At 40.3% G+C, this 18,875-nt stretch overlaps 1 protein-coding gene across 33 annotated transcripts in view; it reads left to right on the top strand.

Annotated features, from left to right (window-relative positions):
- Positions 1–18,875, top strand: part of HDHD2 (haloacid dehalogenase like hydrolase domain containing 2) — a 46,753-nt gene that overhangs the window by 20,639 nt on the left and 7,239 nt on the right. For 26 of the 33 annotated variants that reach the window (XR_014808449.1, XM_003122291.5, XM_084965277.1 and 23 more), the window contains 3 exons: positions 50–258; positions 7,170–7,254; positions 16,704–16,920. Coding sequence is in view for 25 of the 33 variants with exons in the window: in XM_003122291.5 (XP_003122339.2) it covers positions 50–258; positions 7,170–7,254; positions 16,704–16,920 (511 nt within the window). In the remaining 8 variants the exon portion in view is untranslated. Of the gene's footprint in view, positions 1–49; positions 259–7,169; positions 7,255–16,703; positions 18,726–18,875 lie in introns of all 33 variants that reach the window. The other 7 variants (XR_014808506.1, XR_014808508.1, XR_014808509.1 and 4 more) reach the window with 6 other exon arrangements.

Raw genomic sequence — 18,875 nt, 5'->3', positions numbered from 1 at the left:
GGCTAGAGTGTAAAAGCTGCCTATTGACGTCTGAATTTTATTTTTCCAGGTTACGTGCTACCTCTGTAATGATTAGGTTTGTGACCAATACAACCAAAGAGAGCAAACAGGACCTATTGGAAAGGTTGAAAAAATTGGAGTTTGATATCTCTGAAGATGAAATATTCACTTCTCTGACTGCAGCCAGAAACTTGGTAGAGCAGAAACAAGTCCGACCCATGCTGCTGGTTGATGATCGGGCCCTACCTGATTTTAAAGGTAGGGAAAATTTGAAAAGACTTAACAATTGGTTCTTTATATTTCCTTATAAATCATTCTTAAAACCGAATGTTTAGAAGTGTTTATTCATATTTCCTGTTATTGAAATGGTCAGCACATGGTTTAAATCTAAATTGGTGTTTTTCAAACATGTTTTGACTCCACTCTACAATAAGTGAAACATATTACATAGAAATCCGGGACATAAATATGTGTATTTCTGTATGTTAAATAATAATTATTCTTACTGTATGAGGTGTACTCTGTTTTCTATTTGGTTTACTTAATTATGTGATTCTGATGCTGTTTAACAGAGTCTTCTATATTAGTAGCACAATCTACTTAATGGATCATGATCCACAGTTTTAAAAAACACAGTTCAAGATTTCTTTGAGTATTGTAATCCTCAGTCCTGGAACCATTCTATTAATTTGATTACATGAGATAAACTAAGATCTGCTTGTTTTAAAATAGATGTCACTCTGTATAGTATGAAGTTTTTGCAATGACCATGAAATATTTTCAATCAAGAGAAAATAAAACTTTTCTCTTGGGAAAAATTAACAAACTCTGGAAAAACATCCTAGTTTTATGAAGCTTTGCTACATTTTTTTTTTTTTTTGTAGATGATACTCAGAATGAAATGACATAGTATAGAAAAAAATGGATATAAATACATCATTATAAAACTGATAACTTTGCAAGTAATGATAGGGAACTTCAGTGTAGATATACAGTTAGGCAGAACCTCAAAACTTGTACTATCAGGAAATATACCTGTTTATCAATCAGAATTGTTATTTAATAGAAACAGAAACCAGCTTTGGCTGAATTAAACAGAAAATAAACTTATTAAAATGACCTGACTGCTGACAGGACTATAAAATGGTGCAACTCCTATGGAGAAGAATTTGGCAATAGCTTTGAAAATTGCATGTGAAGCACTACTGCCCCCTGTGGGAATCTGTCTCCAAAACTGTACAAGGAGTTCCCATTGTGGTTCAGTGTGTTAAGGATATGGCATTACCACAAGCTGCGGCCAAGGCTGAAGATGCAGCTCAGATCCAGGTTGCCATGACTGCGGGTATAGGTCTCAGCTGACCTCTGACCTGAGAACTTCCATATGCCGCAGGTGCGGACATAAAAAGAAGAAAATGTACAAGGACATATGAATACAGATGTTCATTATGATCTTATTTGTAATAACAAAAGATTGGAAACAACCCAAATGTTCACTGGTAGAGACTGATTAAAGCTATGGTTATGTCCACAAAATGGAATGCTTTGTAATTGAAAGACAAATAAAAACGAATGCTATCCTCATAGGATATATTAAGTGAAAAAAGTAAGTTATAGAAAACCTTATGTATTTTCTGTGTAAGAAAATGAGAGAGAAATGGACATATATATTTGTCTTATATTTGTGAAAGGAAGCTCAAGGAAGATACATGAAAAACTAGTAAAAATGGTTATCTAGGAGTTGCTGTTGTGGCTCAGTGGTAAAGAAACAACTGATATCTATGAGGATGCAGGTTTGATCCCAGCAGCTGCAATTCGACCTCTAGCCTGGAATCGTCCATATGCTGCAGATGCGGCCCTAAGAAGCAAAAAAAAAAAAAAAAAGTTATCTAAAGTGGGAGGGAGGGCAGGAAGAGGAGAGGTGATTTCTCTAAAAGTACCTTATTATTATCTAGTTTTGACTTTGGAACCATGTAAATATTTTACATATTTAGAAGACAACTAAAAAGTTAAAAACAGGGGTTCCCGTTGTGGTTCAGTAGGTTGAGAACCCGACGTTGTCTCCATGAGGATGCGGGTTCGATCCATTGCCTCGCTTTGTGGGTTAAGGACTGGGTGTTGCCATGAGCTCTGTCATATACTCCAGCTGCAGCTCTGATTAGACCCCTGGCTCAGAAAACTTCCATATGCTGCAGGTTTCAGCTTGCTATAAAAAAGAAAAGAAAACCAATCCCTGAAACCGAAAATAGGTTGAAGCAAGTGAACTCTGTGTAAAGTTAGTAATATCTATATAAAGTTAGTGATGTAACCACTCGGAGAAAAAAATTACTCAAATGACTTTATTTTTTTGTCTTTTGAGGGCCACACCTGTGGCATGTGGAGGTTCCTAGGCTAGGGGTCTAATTGGAGGTATAGCAGCTGGTGTACACCAGAGCCCCAGTACATCTGAGCTGTGTCTTCGACCTACATCACAGCTCATGGCAACACTGGATCCTCAACCCTCTGAGTGAGGCCAGGGATCGAACCCTCAACCTCATGGTTCCTAGTCAGATTCGTTTCCACTGAGCCATGACGGAACTTCTACTTCAAATGCACTATATTTTTTCGAATACAGTATTTTGACAGTGCATTCATAGTGGGATAAATTCTAGGGGTAAAAGAACTGCAAAGAAGTCTAAAGCTGCATTCGGTAGTCTTAGTATTTTTAGTGGTGTTGACAATATTTTATAATTATGGGTATATTACAGGATAAAGCAAAGTAGCAGTTATGCTAGTGTTATTAATACTCTAGATTTTAAGTGTCAATGAAAAGATAAAAATATGAATATCAAATAAGTTGTGTATTAATTTTGAATTAAAAATATTATAAACTTCCTTGTTCTCCTAAAAAATACCTATTATTTTGATCTCCTACTGAAAAGGTATTGAAGTAGTGAAACCCAATGGTCAGACATGGTGTCTTCTGTGGTTTCCCACTTTAGTTCCATGGAGAAATAGCTGATTTCAGATTTAGGCAGGCATTGTATAAAATGAGTCTGGGATAACTAATTGTGTTAGCAAGAAAACTATTCAAGACTTAGGTCATGCCTAAAGGGCACTGAAGCCAATTTGAAGGGATAATGTTAGCATGAAAAAGAAAAATTATTTCAGTAGATCACAATACATCATGTGTATGAAAAGTTTGAAATGATACTCAGTCTCACAAAACTCATTGGTCACTATTGGAAGTTGTTAGGGAAGTACCTCGTTCTAAAAAATGATAAATGAAACAAGTGTTTATTCTGCCTTTCCTATTTTAACTGTGTTTTAGAATATCGAAACATTTGATGAGAAGTTCTTTATAGGAGAATTCTAACTAGTAAGTACAAAAGGAATTGCAGAATTAGAAAATTACTGTGTGACAAACCTTGATGAAATAGGTAGCAACATCAATAGTTTTTGTTGTTTTTTTTTTTTTTTTTTTTTTGTCTTTTTAGGGCCGCACCCACGGCATATGCAGGTTCCCAGGCTAGGGGTTGAATCAGAGCAGTAGCTGATAGCCTACACCACAGGCACAGCAGTGCAGGATCCAAGCCGTGTCTGTGACATACACCACAGCCCACGGCCATCCTGGGTCCTTAACCTACTGAGCAAGGCCAGGGATGGAACCTGCGTTGTCCTCATGGATGTTAGTCGGCTTCATTAACCACTGAGCCACGACGGGAACTCCAATATCAATAGATTTTAAACACTTCAGGTGAAGAGTTGATATGGAACTTCAAAACAGAGGGATCAGGCTAATACCACCTGAACTTACTGAGCAATCTTAACATCACCAGAAGTAGAATACCCAGAACTCTTGAGCTTCATGATGTGATAGAATAGGAAATTCATAGGCGTTGCCCATGAAATAATCTTGCCCAGTAATTGAATGTGAACTTATGAAGCCTCTAGATCCAATTACTGATTTACAGGAAATAATAATAAATAATAAGTGTAAAGGGCAAGTTTCCATTGTGGCTCAGTGGTTAACGCATCTGACTAGGAACCATGACATTTCAGGTTTAATCCCTGGCCTCGCTCGGTTGGTTAAGGATCCGGCATTGCCGTGAACTGTGGTGTAGGTCACAGACGCGGCTCGGATCCCGAGTTGCTGTGGCTATGGCATAAGCCAGCGGCTATAGTTCCGATTTGACTCCTAGCCTGGGAACCTCCATATGCCGCTAGTGTGGCCCTAGAAAAGACCAAAAAGAAAAAGAAAAAAAGAGTACAGGAACAAATTAAATAATATTACAAACAGCCAAATCCAGAACGGGGGACCTTTTCCAAGGTTAATGATCTAGTTGCTCTAGTAAGTGGAGAGGAATGCTGCTGTAGAATGACAACTGTCAAGTGCAATATATGGACCATGTTGGGTGCCAATTACATATTAGATGAAAAGAGGCATTTTGAGACATTTGGGGAAATTCAAATGTGGACTAGGGTAGTTCCTGCTATGGCACAGCAGAAACCATGAGGTTTCAGGTTCAATCCCTGGCCTCGTTCAGTGGGTTAAGGATCCAGCATTGCCCTGAGCTGTGGTATAGGTTGCAGACGTGGCTTGGCTCCTGCATTGCTGTGGCTATACTGTAGGCCAGCACCTACAGCTCTGCTTCAACCCTTAGCCTGGGACCTTCCATATGCCTCAGGTTGCATGGGTGGTTCAGTGGTAGAATTCTCACCTGCCATATGCCTTGGGTATGGCCCTAAAAAGCAAAAAAGCAAAACAAAACAAAACAAAAACGTGGACTAGGTATTGAGTAATATTGAAGAATTAGTGACTTTGTTGATATAATAATGTGGGTTATTTTTAGGCCTTTATCAGTTAAAGATACTGACATATGAAGGGGTGAGATGATATGGTGTCAGGGGTTTACTTTAAAAAGACGTTTTAGGCAGTTGCAGCTCCAATTTGACCCCTAGCCTGGGAACTTCCATATGCTGCACATGCGGCCCTTAAAATAAAGAGACTTTTAAAAATGTTGAGAACGGTAGCTAAGATTGGCAAAATGTTGATGACTGTCAAAGCAGGGTGATGGGTACATCAGGGGTCATTAAGGGGTAGTCTTTGTATTTTTTAAATACTTGTTTAAATGCCCATGACAAAAAGAAAAAAACAGGTGTTTGAGTGGGCCACAGACCTGCCCATGGAAACTACAGGTGAGTGTCAGAGGCTATTCTATGAAGAGCAGTGTGACATCTCATGCTGAAGAACTGACCAGGTGCCCGCCCTGTCCCCCCGACCTGCCACGCCTTCACTCCTGCCATGTCCACAGAACTGCCCATGGGAACTAGAGATGGGTCTCAGGGGCTGTTCTCTGAGGAGCAGTGCAACATGCCATGCTGCAGAACTGACCAAGGGCACCAGGTGCCTGCCCCGTACCGTCCCCTCCAAGCGCAGACCTCTGCAGCTTATTTGTGGTTTCAGCCAGCACTGCTGCTTCAGAATTTCCGGTGGAGTTCTCCCTGCTGCTTTATGTTCCTAGATCCCAATTTAAAGCCCTGGGTGGGTGACTTTGATTGGCAGAACCTCTGTCTCAGCCAGTACCCATAGCTGCAGAGAGGCTGGAAGAGAAGTACCTGGTGTTTTCACCCTCTGAGGAGAGGGTGAGCTCTGCTTCTTACCACGCCTTATGAGCTAGTGAATTTCCCATATTATGAAAATGAAACTGAGCTACCAAAAATGATGACAAACATTCATTTCCAGAGTACTGCAAAACAATTTTTATTAGGATCTTTTTACTTTATTGAAGAAAGTTAAAAGATTCTAGTTGTGTCAGCAGTGGGCTGGAGTTGGCATATATGAGCAGAACCCCAGGTCTGAAAGAAATCTTTGTTATTTGGTGTAAGACTAAATTTGCAACATCTTTTTTTTTTTTTTTTTTTTTGGTCTTTTTGCCTTTTCTAGGGCTGCTCCCTCGGCATATGGAGGTTCCCAGGCTAGGGGTCTAATTGGAGCTGTAGCTGCTGGCCTACACCATAGCCACAGCAATGCAGGATTTGAGCCGCATCTGTGACCTACACCACAGCTCACGGTAATGCTGGATCCTTAATGCACTGAGCAATGTCAGGGATTGAACCCTCAACCTCATGGTTCCTAGTTGGATTTGTTAACCACTGTGCCACGACAGGAACTCCCATTCTTTTTTTCTTTTATTTCTTTTTTTTTTTTTTGCAACCTCTTTATATACATAGAAATATCTGAAGAAGATGAGTTTTGAAGGGGATGGAAATATCTTTGTTAATTTTGGATGTCTTTGCTGGGGTAGATGGATATAATAATAATAACACAAAAAACTCCTAACTGTAGCCACTGATTTTATTTTCTTCCTTCAACAAACTTTTAACCAGTTACTCAATTACTCATGGCTGCTGGTAAGGAGGAAATTGGAAATCTTGGGTATCAGCTCTATTTCTTCCCCTCACATTTTGGTAGAATTAAAAATGAGAATGCTTAAAAGCAGGCAGTAAGAGAGGCAAATAGGAATCAGCATATGGATAATTCACAGGCTCTTCCATCAGACTTTTAATAGCTATGATGATGAATGTACCTGTTTGATTCTTGTGTCTGAGGTCCTCTCATCAGTTACCAAGGCTTTAAAACATGCTTTAATAATAGAATAATATTTGTGAAACTAAAAATGGACTAGGCATTATGTAGAAAACTGGAATCTAACAGTGGGTTCCATATTTATCATGAGTGTGTTAGCCTCAGCTGTGACAATTAGAAAGCCTAATTTCCCTTGCCTCTAATTTCAGTCCCTCATCAGTTGCTATTGATCTGATAGCTCATAGAGAACTCATCATCGCTCTTCTTGTTGATTGTAATCAGTAAGGCTTTTTGAAGTTAGAAATTGTTACTTGTTTGAGAACCTCAGCTTACAGGTCTCAAGTTCAGATCTTCTAGTAACTGAGTAGCTATAAGACCATGCAAAAGGAATATACAAAAATACTAGGAGACTGTTTTTTTTTTTTTTTTTTTTCCTTTAAAGTATCACTTATATTTCCAAAATAGACTGGGCAGGATAATCTCTTAAACTCCAGATTATGGGTACAGCAAACATTTGTACTTAATTGACTAAAAGTACTTCATTAATAAAATGTGACATTACTGTTAATTGCACTTTTCCATAATTTTTTCTTTCTATGCCCAGGAATCGAAACAGGTGATCCTAATGCTGTGGTCGTAGGATTGGCACCAGAACATTTTCATTATCAAATTCTGAATCAAGCATTCCGGTAAGTCTTTAGCTACTTATTTTTCATGTGATCATATACCTCCTTATTCTCAAGTTTTGTCATGTCAGGTTACATGTATTTTACTTTCTGGCCACCTAAATTGTACATGAGGACAGGTAATCTTTAAGATCACTTCAAGACCAAATGAAATAAGTATTACTATCTATCTCAGTTTTTTAAAAATAAAGATGTTAAAATGTGATGATCATTAGGATTTTTCTGGTTTGCGCATCAGTAATCTGGGGCAGAAATTCATAATAAAATTACAGCTCTAAAGCTGTCAGTTTTTTATTATCATTCTTGTGATTCTTCACTGGCTATGATCTCTGAAGGAAGATAGGACCCAGGCTAACATACCAAAAGCAATAAATGTGATTCCTCCTCCAGCAGGAATCCAGACTATCAAAAAAAGTTGGCATAATGGTAGTCTGATCTGGGATGATGGCAGGAGGGAAGAAGAAAACGAGGTTCAGGTAGTATCAGCATGACTTGGTGGACGATTGGGTCAAGGGGGTGTAGAACAGTGAGTCAAGGAGGACATCCTGGTATCTAACCTGAGCGTGTGTGATAAAGAACACGGCCTGTGTGGGTTCTGGAGGTAATGAGTTTAGGGTAATGGTGTTTGAACTGCTGGGCTAGAGAAGTGGAGATGTTCTAATGGCTGTTGGTAGAAATATGGGGAACCACAAGTAACAAGTAAGGTAAATCTTCAGTGTGTTAACAAGTAAGGTAAATCTTCAATGTGTGTGCATTTTACCTGCATGAACCTTTTACTGCTGCTCCCAAAAGGAAGACTACATTCTGGTTCTCGTTCTTCCTAAAATATATCAGATCAGAATTTATTCGCAGGTCTGCTTCAGAGTAAGAGTGTGATTTTTTTTTTCCCTTGGATTTTTCATTTTTTATAGATTTTTCATTTTTCATCTTGCCTTTTATCTCTCGTCAAACAATAAACTGTAATTTACCTTTAATTTTTTTTTTTTTGTCTTTTTTGTCTTTTTTGCTTTTTCAAGGGCTGCTCCCCCAGCATATGGAGGTTCCCAGGCTAGGGGTCCAGTTGGAGCTGTAGCTGCCGGCCTACACCACAGCCACAGCAACGAGGGATCCAAGCCCAATCTGTGTCCTGCACCACAGGTCACATCAACACCGGATCCTTAACCCACTGAGCAAGGTCAGGGATTCGTTAACCACTGAGCCATGGCGGGAACTCCTGCCTTTAAATTTTTGACAAGTATTCCTACATATTGCATAGGTGTACATTGAACTAACTTAAATTTTTTTTAATAGCTTGGTAAATTTTTGGTGTTTGACATCATTTGCTTACCAGTACAACAAAGATCTGCAAGAATCATTCTAACTTATACTTGATGTAGAATTCATTTCTTGATGTATATATTGTAAAATCAGAATGTTTGTTGGAAACTTTATTTTTTTTTCTTTAAAAAAATTTTTTTAATTGTATTTCCCCAATACAACTTTTTTCTCCTGTACAGCATGGTGACCCAGTTACACGTACACATATACATTCTATTTTCTCCTATTATCTTGCTCCATCATGAGTGACTAGACATAATTCCCAGTGCTACACAGCAAGATCTCATTGCTAATCCATTCCAAAGGCAATAGTTTGCATCTATTAAGCCCAAGCTCCCAATCCATCCCACTCCCTCCCCCTCTCCCTTGGCAACCACAAGTCTATTCTCCAAGTCCATGATTTTCTTTTCTGTGGAAAAGTTCCTTTGTGCTGTATATTAGATTCCAGATATAAGTGATATCATATGGTATTTGTCTTTCTCTTTTTGACTTACTTCACTCAGGATGAGAGTCTCTAGTCCCATCCATGTTGCTTGCAAATGGCATTGTTTTGTTCTTTTTTATGGCTGAGTAGTATTCCATTGTGTATATACCACATCTTCCTGATCCAGTCATACATCGATGGACATTTGGGTTGTTTCCATGTCTTTGGCTATTGTGAATAGTGCTGCAGTGAACATGCAGGTGCATGTGTCTTTTTTAAGGAAAGTTTTGTCTGGATATATGCCCAAGAGTGGGATTGCTGGGTCATATGGTAGATCCATGTATTTGGAAACTTTAAACTCAGTACAAGGTTCACAGATCTGTGTACATTAGTTGACCTTGAAGATGGCTCTCCCATGCAATCTATGTGGCCAGAAATAGCACTTTGGAAACAGTCAACTTTTTTTCCATTTGCACATTAATTTAATTTAATTTAATTTATCTTTTTTTATTATTATTATTTTCATAGTTATTTCCCCAATCCAGTTTTTTTCTACTGTACAGCATGGTGATCCAGTTACACATACATGTACACATTCTATTTTCTCACATTATCATGCTCCATCATAAGTGACTAGACAGTTCCCAGTGTATTTACACATTAATTTTAGATCCTTGGTTAATGGAAACTATAGTTCCTTAATGTACTCTTATTTGTGACCATCTTAGTCACTGTGATAGTTAAGCCTTTGTTTAAATAGAAACAATTTTTTTTTTTTTTTTTTTTTTAGGGCTGTACCCATGGCATATGGAGTTTCCCAGGCTAGGGGTTGAAACGGAGCTATAGCTGCCAGCCTACGCCACAGCAACATAGGATCTGAGCTGCGTCTGTGACCTACATCTCAGCTCACAGCAATGCCAGATTCTCAACCCCCTGAGTGAGGCCAGGGATCGAACCCGCATCCTCATGGATACTAGTCGGGTTTGTCAACCACTGAGCCATGACGGGAACTGCTAAAACAAACTCGCTTTTTATAATTCCTCAGTAGACATTATTTCCCAGAGATCCACTGCTATGCCAGGTTGGTTTAATATTAAAAATTCTTTGTTTTGCCTGCTTCAGTTTTCTACTCTAGCTTCTTGGGGGACAGGGGGATAATCTCACTTGCTCCTTAAGTAAAATTTATAACTCTACCAAAATTTAAAACTCTATTTTCATTTAAAATAGAGGACTTGCTATTATGTCTTACTTCTGCATTTACCCTCTACTATATTTTATTCATTTCTTGAACTACAGAATTCAAGGAGAAGATATTGATTGATTTTTAGCTGGTAATTTGGGAAGGACATATTTAATAGGAAGTTGGGAGGTCTCTGTCTTAGATAAATACTAGACTCAGGGTAATAAAAATGCATGCTGACATAATACTGACTTAGTAATTGCTCGGATGCTGTCTAATTAGTACACTTCCCTAACCATATTGATTTTTTAAACACTACATTTTAAAGCATTACAGCGCATTTATAGGTCAACTCTAATTTCACAAATGCACTTAACAGCTGGGTGGAAAGTTAACAGAAGGATTTTAGGTCTTGCCCTCCTTTGCATATTGATGTCTCCACAGAGACCATGCCTTCCAGCCAATGACTACAGCTTTTTGGACGGTGAGTGGCAAATATAGACATCTCAAAGAAACCGCCAACTAGTTAAATTACTATTCAGGTTCATAATGAGAACAAACGGTACATTTTAAACCCTTTGCATAGCTACCTTGAATGCCCCCTAAATTTAGAGGCATATTGCCCTCAGGCAGATATATCAACCTTCCATGTTATACTGCCTCTGCTTTACTATATTTTGAATGGGTAGCACCCCCTGCCCCAAAATGCATAGTACACTCTGTCTACAAATATGTCTTAAATATCTGAATGAACTTGAGAATACTAAATTTTAAAGAATCGATTTTGGGGAAGGATATGAACCACTTATAAAGGAGTAGACATGATTTAGGTTTGGAGTCAGTGAAACATTCAAATCCTGACACCCACTGATGGCTTTTTTCCTTTTACCTAATGCTAAAAGATACAAAGTGTAATATAATGAATAGCCGTATACCTATCAACCAGTTTAAGAAATAAAAATTATCAGCACATTTGAAATCCCCTTTATATCCCTCAACCAAGACTCAAAAGTAAAATAAGGGTTATGACTTTTGTGTTTATTATTGTCTTGCATTTCTTTTTCTTTTTTTTTTTTTCTTTTTCTTTTTTTTTGCTTTTTAGGGCCACACTTTTGGCATATAGAGGTTCCCAGGCTCGGGGTCCAATTGGAACTACAGCTGCTGGCCTACACCACAGCCACAGCAACTGGGGCTCCAAGCTGCGTCTGCGACCTATGCCACAGCTCATGGCAATGCCGGATCCTTAACCTACTGAGCAAGGCCAGGGATCAAACCCACAACCTCATGGTTTGGATTCATTTCTGCTGTGCCACAATGGGAACTCCCGTCTTGCATTTCTTATAACACATATGCAGGTATTTCTAGACAGTATAGAGTATTATCTTGCATGTTTTATACTTTCTATGTTCATCAGTTTGGTTTCCTCCCTAGAAATTTTGTGTGATTCATCAATACAAATGCCTATAGCTCCAGTTCATTCATTTTCACAGTAGTAGACCTAGTGTGTAGCAAGGTCCTTTTTCGTATTCTGACCTGTTAGAAATCCAAAGCTTAAGGATTTTAGTAATGGACCAATTTTAATTAAAATTTCATGTTCTCTATTAAGAAGAAAGGCCATCTGGGCAAGCAGAGCACTTAATCTAACTTGAATTTAGTAATAACATGACTAAAAAAAATCTCTGACCTCAAAAGTAATATGCCTTCATTGTGGAAATATTCAAATGCTGGAAAAAGAAAAATGAATAAAAAAAATTACCTATAATTCTCCACCTAAGAGAAGTACAATAACATTTTAGTACATAGCTAGTTTGTTTACATGCACATATACATTTAGACAAAAGTAAGAATGTATATATACTGTGGTAACTTGCTTTTAAAAACCCAGCAATATATTGTGTGTGTTTTTTTATGTTCTTAAATATTCTAAAACCTGTTTTCCCAGAGCATATTCCACTTTAAAAAGTGCAATTAATTGTGTAGCCATGAATTTCCAATTGTTATTTCCAGGTTTCTTTGTTTCTTTTTTTTTTTTTTAAGGCCTTACCCACCCATGGTACATGGAAGTTCCCAGGCAGGGGGTTAATCGGAGCTGTAGCCTCCGGTCTACACCACAGCCACAGCCACAGCAACGCAGGATCCAACCTACTCTGCAGCTCATGGCAACGCCAGATCCTTAACCCAATGAGCAAGGCCAGGGATCAAACCTGAGGCCTCATGGATCCTAGTCGGATTCGTTAACCATTGAGCTATAATGGGGAGTCCTTTTTTGTCTGTTTTTTTTTTTCTTTTTTTTTTTTTTTTTGAGTATTTCCAGGTTTTTGAAATTAGTTTTTAACCTAAAAAGGAACTTCTTTTTGGCTTTTTTTAAGGTGTTGCGGCATATGGAAGCTCTCAGACTAGGAGTCAAATCAGAGTTGTAGCTGCTGGCTTACTCCACAGCTACAGCAATGTCAGATCCGAGCGTGTCTGTGACCTGTACCACAGCTCGAGGCAACGCCGGATCCCTAACCCACTGAGCGAGGCCAGGGATCGAACCGGCATCCTCATGGTTAGTAGTCAGATTCGTTTGTGCTAAGCCACGACGGACGTTTTGATGGAGATTTTTTTGCTTTGTTTTTTTTTTTTTGGAAGTAAGAAATACAGTGATGAGGCCATGATGGAGATTACATTTTAGTGAGGAAGACAAACCAAACATAATTGAGTACTGATTACAAACCAGGGGAAATGATATAAAGGAAAAAGGGGATGAGATACAGGTGAGATGTGAGAAGGAAGTCCACCTCCAGGGAGGTTGAGAATGACTTCTTTGATGTGCTGACACTGAAGCTGAGACCTGGCAGATGAGCGGGAGATAGCTGTGCGAACTGTGTGGGGTACTGTTTCAGAGGGAGGGAATGCCACAGCTGAAGCAGGAAGGAGTTTGGCCTCTTTTTAGGAACTGAGAAAAGACTATTGTTATCTGGTACACAGTCAAAGATAGGGAAGGTGGAGTTACCTTCATGGCTCAGCAGTAATGAACCCAATAGTATCCATGAGGATGCAGGTTAGATTTCTGGCCTCGCTCAGTGGGTCGGGGATCTGGTGTTGCTGTGAGCTGTGGTGTAGGTTGAAGATGTGGCTCAGATCCTGAGTTGCTGTGGCTGTGGTGTAGGCCGGCAGCTGTAGCTCTGATTCGACCTCTAGTCTAGGAATCTCCATATGCGGCAGGCGCGGCCCTAAAAGCAAAAACAAATAAATACATACATACATACATATGAAAGAAAGAAAGGGAAGGCGATTTGAGACAGGAGATGTAGAGGTGGCCAGATAAGGTACAAGGCCTTACAGGCTGCAGCCAAGACTTTGGATTTTATACTCTTTGCAGTGAGAAGTGATTGAAGGGTTTTAAGCAGGGGAGGGACATGATCCCATCTGTACTTTTTAGGACTGCTGCTATTGCCTGTACAAAAAAAGAAGTTCCCAGGCTAGGAGTCGAAATGGAGTTACAGCTGCTGGCCTACACCACAGCCACAGGAATAGGGCAAGGGCAGAAAGCAGGAAGATGAGTTCGACTATTGCAGAGTTCAGGAGAGTAAGACCATTTTGAGATATGTTTTATTTTTGTTTTGGACTTGGAAATGACTGAGTTTGCTGAAGAATAGGGGATGTGGGAGCATGAGGGAGAGTGAGAAATCCTGGGTGGCTGCTAGGTGTCTGGCTCGAGCATCGGGGCTGATGTACTGAGTTAGGAAAGGTGGGAGGAGGGGTTATTTTGGGATCTAGAAGGAAAGGACTCATTAGTTTGATGATGAACTTATGGGAGGTTTTTGACAGTAACTTAAGCTGCCCTGTAATTGCATTTCCATATGTGCCTTCTTCAGCAGAAATGGTGAAAAGTTGATCATTTTTCCAGAAAGGTTATTTTATTTGGGAGAGTGCTAGACTGGCTTTCAGGAGCTCTGGGTTCCAGCTCCTTTGTCTTGGCCAGCGTCTCCGAGCGATCTCCTCATATGGAAAATGGGCCGTGTTGGACTTGAGGCCCTTTAAGGTCCTTTCAGTAATGTGCCGTGCTCTGAATTTAAGTTTATCCTCTTCAGTTTTCTCTCCTGCTGCCTAGCATTTTTATATTTGGCCCTGCTCCCTTGCTAGGTTTTGGTTTGTTTTTTAATAGCTTTTTACCCTTTGCTTCCATGGAATGTAGAGCCAGACATTTTTGCATCAGGCCTTCTTTATGTCTTTTTCTCTTTTTTTCTCGTTTCTTGCACGTCAGTGGGCTTGTAGTTAAATACAGACAGAAAAATTCTGATTTCTTGTTGATGCATTACTTCTGGTAACAAAACAAAGCATGTCACTCTCTCTAGGAGGTGTGAAAACACTCCCAGGTAGTGAGGTGTCTATGTTTTTATATTTTTGAAAATATTTAACTATAAGATTTTTTTGTTTGTTTGTTTTTGTTTTTGTTTTGCTTTTTAGGGCTACACCTGCAGCATATGGAGGTTCCCAGGCTAGGGGTCAAAATGGAGTTACAGCTGCCAGCCTATACCACAGCCACAGCAACACCAGATCCCCGACCCACTGAGCAGGGCCAGGGATAGAACCCGCATCCTCTCGAATACTAGTCGGATTCGCTTCCGCTGCACCGTGACGGGAGGTCTCTAAAAAAATCTTTTAATGTGTGTCCTAGGAAACATCTACCTTTCAGGCCATCCTGAACATACCTTGGCTCTTCAGAAATGCAATACCTCTTATGCTGTGCAGAGAAGAATGACAGAAGCAGGAACCACTTCCCCGAGAGATGCCTCTTTCTCCAGCCTTGTGTAGAACAAGTTCCCATTTAGGGAAATGTAGAGGAGCCCGCAGTTTCAGCCCTTCCCAGGGAAGGCACTGAAGTAACTGCCTGGGAATTAAGTACACGCATCAATCAAGCCACTAAGTCTTATCCCCAGTTAATATATAATAAAATATTAACAAAGCTAAATCAAATGAGTTTTTAGTTTGGCTATATAGGTGGAAAGCAATTTTGAGGTCTGTTGCATAAAGAATTCCAGTTCCGTGGTAGAGCAGCAAATAAATGGGATTGGGGGCAGGGTGATGAAAGGGGTGATAGATAAATCACCCATTATTATATCATTGCTTCCAGCTGTGGTTCTCCAAGGCCAGCATAGTGGCTTTATCAGATTTCCTAACTGTTGGATTTTAAGGTCTGCTTTAAGAAAGACATTTGTACTAATATTAGTGAATAAAGCGGAAAGCTTTTTGCCCTGTGCTGTGAGCAATTTGTAATAACTAACAATAAGGCCCTGTAATAGTCCAGTATTGGTTTTTACTTAATAAAATATTTAATCATAAATGTCTGAGTTCTTCATTTCCCACAGGAAGGCATTTCCATGCCCACTGACAAGAATAATTTAGCAGTTTCATAGCTGAGCGCTTAATTACTCATAATTGTGAAGGGTAAGATGTGATGAATTCTTCCTCGATGGACATACTAAATATTTTAACTAAGTAGATTACTTAAAGTAAATTAAGCTAGTGAGATCATTTATTTTATTGGTTAAAAGCAGTGTAAGAAGAATATCATGGCCCGCATTCCATTAGATGATAATGTGTGTGACTACAGGCAGCACTGTGGGGACGGATGGCACATTTTTTTGGATGGGGGTTGGTGGGTATTAAGAGGTTTGTGGGTTTGTGGGGATTAGTTTTGTTATGTTTGCCTGAGTCACAAATGAGGCTCCTTAGCTATATGTAGAGTTTGGTTCTCTAGAGGACAACTCTTTTTTTTTTTTTTTTTGTCTTTTTTGACATTTCTTGGGCCCCTCCCTTGGCATATGGAGGTTCCCAGGCTAGGGGGTCGAATCTGAGCTGTAGCCACCAGCCTACGCCAGAGCCATAGCAACAAGGGATCCAAGCCGTGTCTGCAACCTACACTGCAGCTCATGGCAACACTGGATCCTTAACCCATTGAGCAAGGCCTAATTTGCACAGTAGCAGTGGAAGTGATCAAAAGGTTGAATGAAGAGGAAAGATCCTGGCAGAAAATATTTGTAAAATGCTCTATGAACTTTCTGAATTAGAAAGAATATTCTATTTTGGAGTAGAGGAAAGAGGCATCCAGGTATTTTAGGAGTTAGCTGAATTGTCACCACAGCAACAGTTGCATCGTATTGCAAAAGACTCATGCTCCTGCTTACCATTAGGGAGGTTGAAACAACTTGTCTCATTAAGTTAAGCTTCTTCCCTAGAGTATCTTATTTAGCTTTACTTCTCTTAATTCTCTTTCCCTGGTGATTTGGGGAAAGTGTCTGAAACCACTAAAGGTAAAAGGTTGAAGCAATCCCAAATTTAATAATCTATCACCTTTCTTTAGTGTACTGAGTGTAATTCCCAGCAGTTCCTAGCGAATTCATTAGAAGACAGCAAGTCATTAAAAGTTAATAAGAAACTATCTGTTTCTGTGAGTGTGAGTGAAAGCACTTTGTAAGTCTGACATTCTTTTCCAGTCATAAAAGCCTTGCTTTTAGCCAATTTCCATTTTCTTTGTCTCTTTAGGTTACTCCTGGATGGGGCGCCTCTGATAGCAATCCACAAAGCCAGGTATTACAAGAGGAAAGATGGCTTAGCCCTGGGGCCCGGACCATTTGTGACTGCTTTAGAGTATGCCACAGACTCCAAAGCCACAGTGGTAGGGAAACCAGAGAAAACGTTCTTTTTGGAAGCGTTGCGGGGCGCTGGCTGTGAACCTGAGGAGGCCGTCATGATAGGAGATGTAAGTAGAAGAGCCCAGGAAATGCCCTGAGCTCATCTGTCATGCTGGGAAGGGCCAACGCAAAGCGCTGCTTTGAAACACGAGCAGACTCTGTTATTGGCGATATCAGGTGGGAATAAGAGGCCGCTATGAGACAGGCTTTCCAGCAGATGTTTACTGATGTTCTTCTAAAGTACTGAATTGTTGATTATTTCTGACAGCCCTCATGTTGTGATTAGATACATACAGTTTAAAGTCAATTAAAGGCTTTATATATCTTTTTGAAGTAAACTTCAACACAAGTTTAGTTTTTTTTTTTTGTTTGTTTTTTGTTTTGGCTTTTTAGGGCCACACTTTCAGGTTATGGAAGTTCCCAGGCTAGGGGTTGAATTGGAGCTGCAGCTGCCAGCCTACACCACAGCCACAGCAACACAGAATCCGAGCCATGTCTGCAACCTACACCACAGCAACGCTGGGTCCTTAACCCACTGAGTGAGGCCAGGGATCAGATTTGCATCCCCAAGGATACCAGTCGGGTTCATAACCCACTGAGTCACAATGGGAACTCCATAGATTTTTTTTTTTTTTTTTAATATCGCTTAATGCAGAGATCACCTGTACCTAAAGAATTTTGCCACTAGTGATTTTTTCCTAGTATATACTTTATGGAAGACCTCCCCAGTCAGTGTGCCACAATAGCTAAAGATATCGATTGCCGCAGGCTTTTGAGCAGCAGGGCTGAACCCAGGTGATAGGAGGCCCTAGCTGGTGACCTTTGGCTGTGAGCGCCTTGTCAGTTTACCCAGTGCACTGGGAACATTATCTCCTATGTGTGCTGTAAGGGGAAAGACTAGAAAGCACACTGCCTTGGGCTAAGTAGGTGGCCAGGATTATATTTCAGTTCTATTTGTCTGTTTTAGGAACCTGCAGCAAATGGAAGTTCCCAAGCTAGGGCTTGAATCGGAGCTGCAGCTGCCAGCCTACACCACAGCCACAGCAATGATGGATCCAAGCCATGTCTGCAACCTACACCACAACTCATGGCAATGCAGGATCCTTAACCCACTGAGCGAGCCCAGGGATTGAACCTGTGTCCTCATGGATACTAATTGGGTTTATTACCGCTGAGCCATGACAGGAACTCCTATACCTCAGTTTTAAATGATAACATATTAGGCTGGAAGGGACCATTGTCTGGTCCAGACCTTCTCATTTTACACTGAGAACTGAAACTCAGAGAGGTAAGCTCCATCCCGAATTCCCACAGGGGACAAGTGGCACAGCTGGAAGTAGAGGTCCTGGACTCTACTTGGAGGTCTTGGACTCCTCCAAAACCAACTATAGATCCTTATTTTCTTGACTTGTGCTGGTGCCATGTCCTCCTGCTTCCATCTTCCACTTGTCTATTCTTTTACCTAAAACCCAGTCGGATAATCACTCAACTCCACACTGTTTTGAAAAACCATCTTTTCTGTAACCTTTTCCCCTTGGCTGGCCTTTCGCTGACTTCCCTAGGCAAATATGTGTTCGAGAAAGTGGTTATCTTAGCCTGGAGACATCAGACTTCTTTATCCCTGGAGATACTGGTACTGGGATGGGATGGAAGGCGGCAAGGGCAGGCAGCAGCAGTGTTCAGCTGCACGGAGGGTTGTTAGCCAATAGAAGGATAGTTTTTTCCCTCCTTTTCCTTGTCCACTTTTCCTCGCCTCCCTTCTTCCTTCTCTCCCCCTCCCCCATCTCCACAGCTTCATCAAGGCAAGTTTAGTTGCAATAGAAAAGGGTTTTTTATTTTTTTTAATTTAAAAAAATTTTTTAAGGCAGCACCCGTGGCATATGGAGGTTCCCAGGCTAGGGGTCCAATCAGAGCTGTAGCCACTGGCCTACACTACAGCCACAGCAACTCGGGATCTGAGCCACGCCTGTGACCTACACCACAGCTCACAGCAATGCCGGATCCTTAACCCACTGAGTGAGAC

The sequence above is a fragment of the Sus scrofa genome, chromosome 1 (genome assembly GCF_054392235.1).
Source record: "Sus scrofa isolate SSC_HxYL_T2T_F1_AM1 chromosome 1, Sscrofa_HxYL_maternal_Yorkshire_Landrace_v2.0, whole genome shotgun sequence".
In the NCBI taxonomy this organism is placed as follows: Eukaryota; Metazoa; Chordata; class Mammalia; order Artiodactyla; family Suidae; genus Sus; species Sus scrofa.
This window is presented reverse-complemented; position numbering and strand designations above follow the sequence as displayed.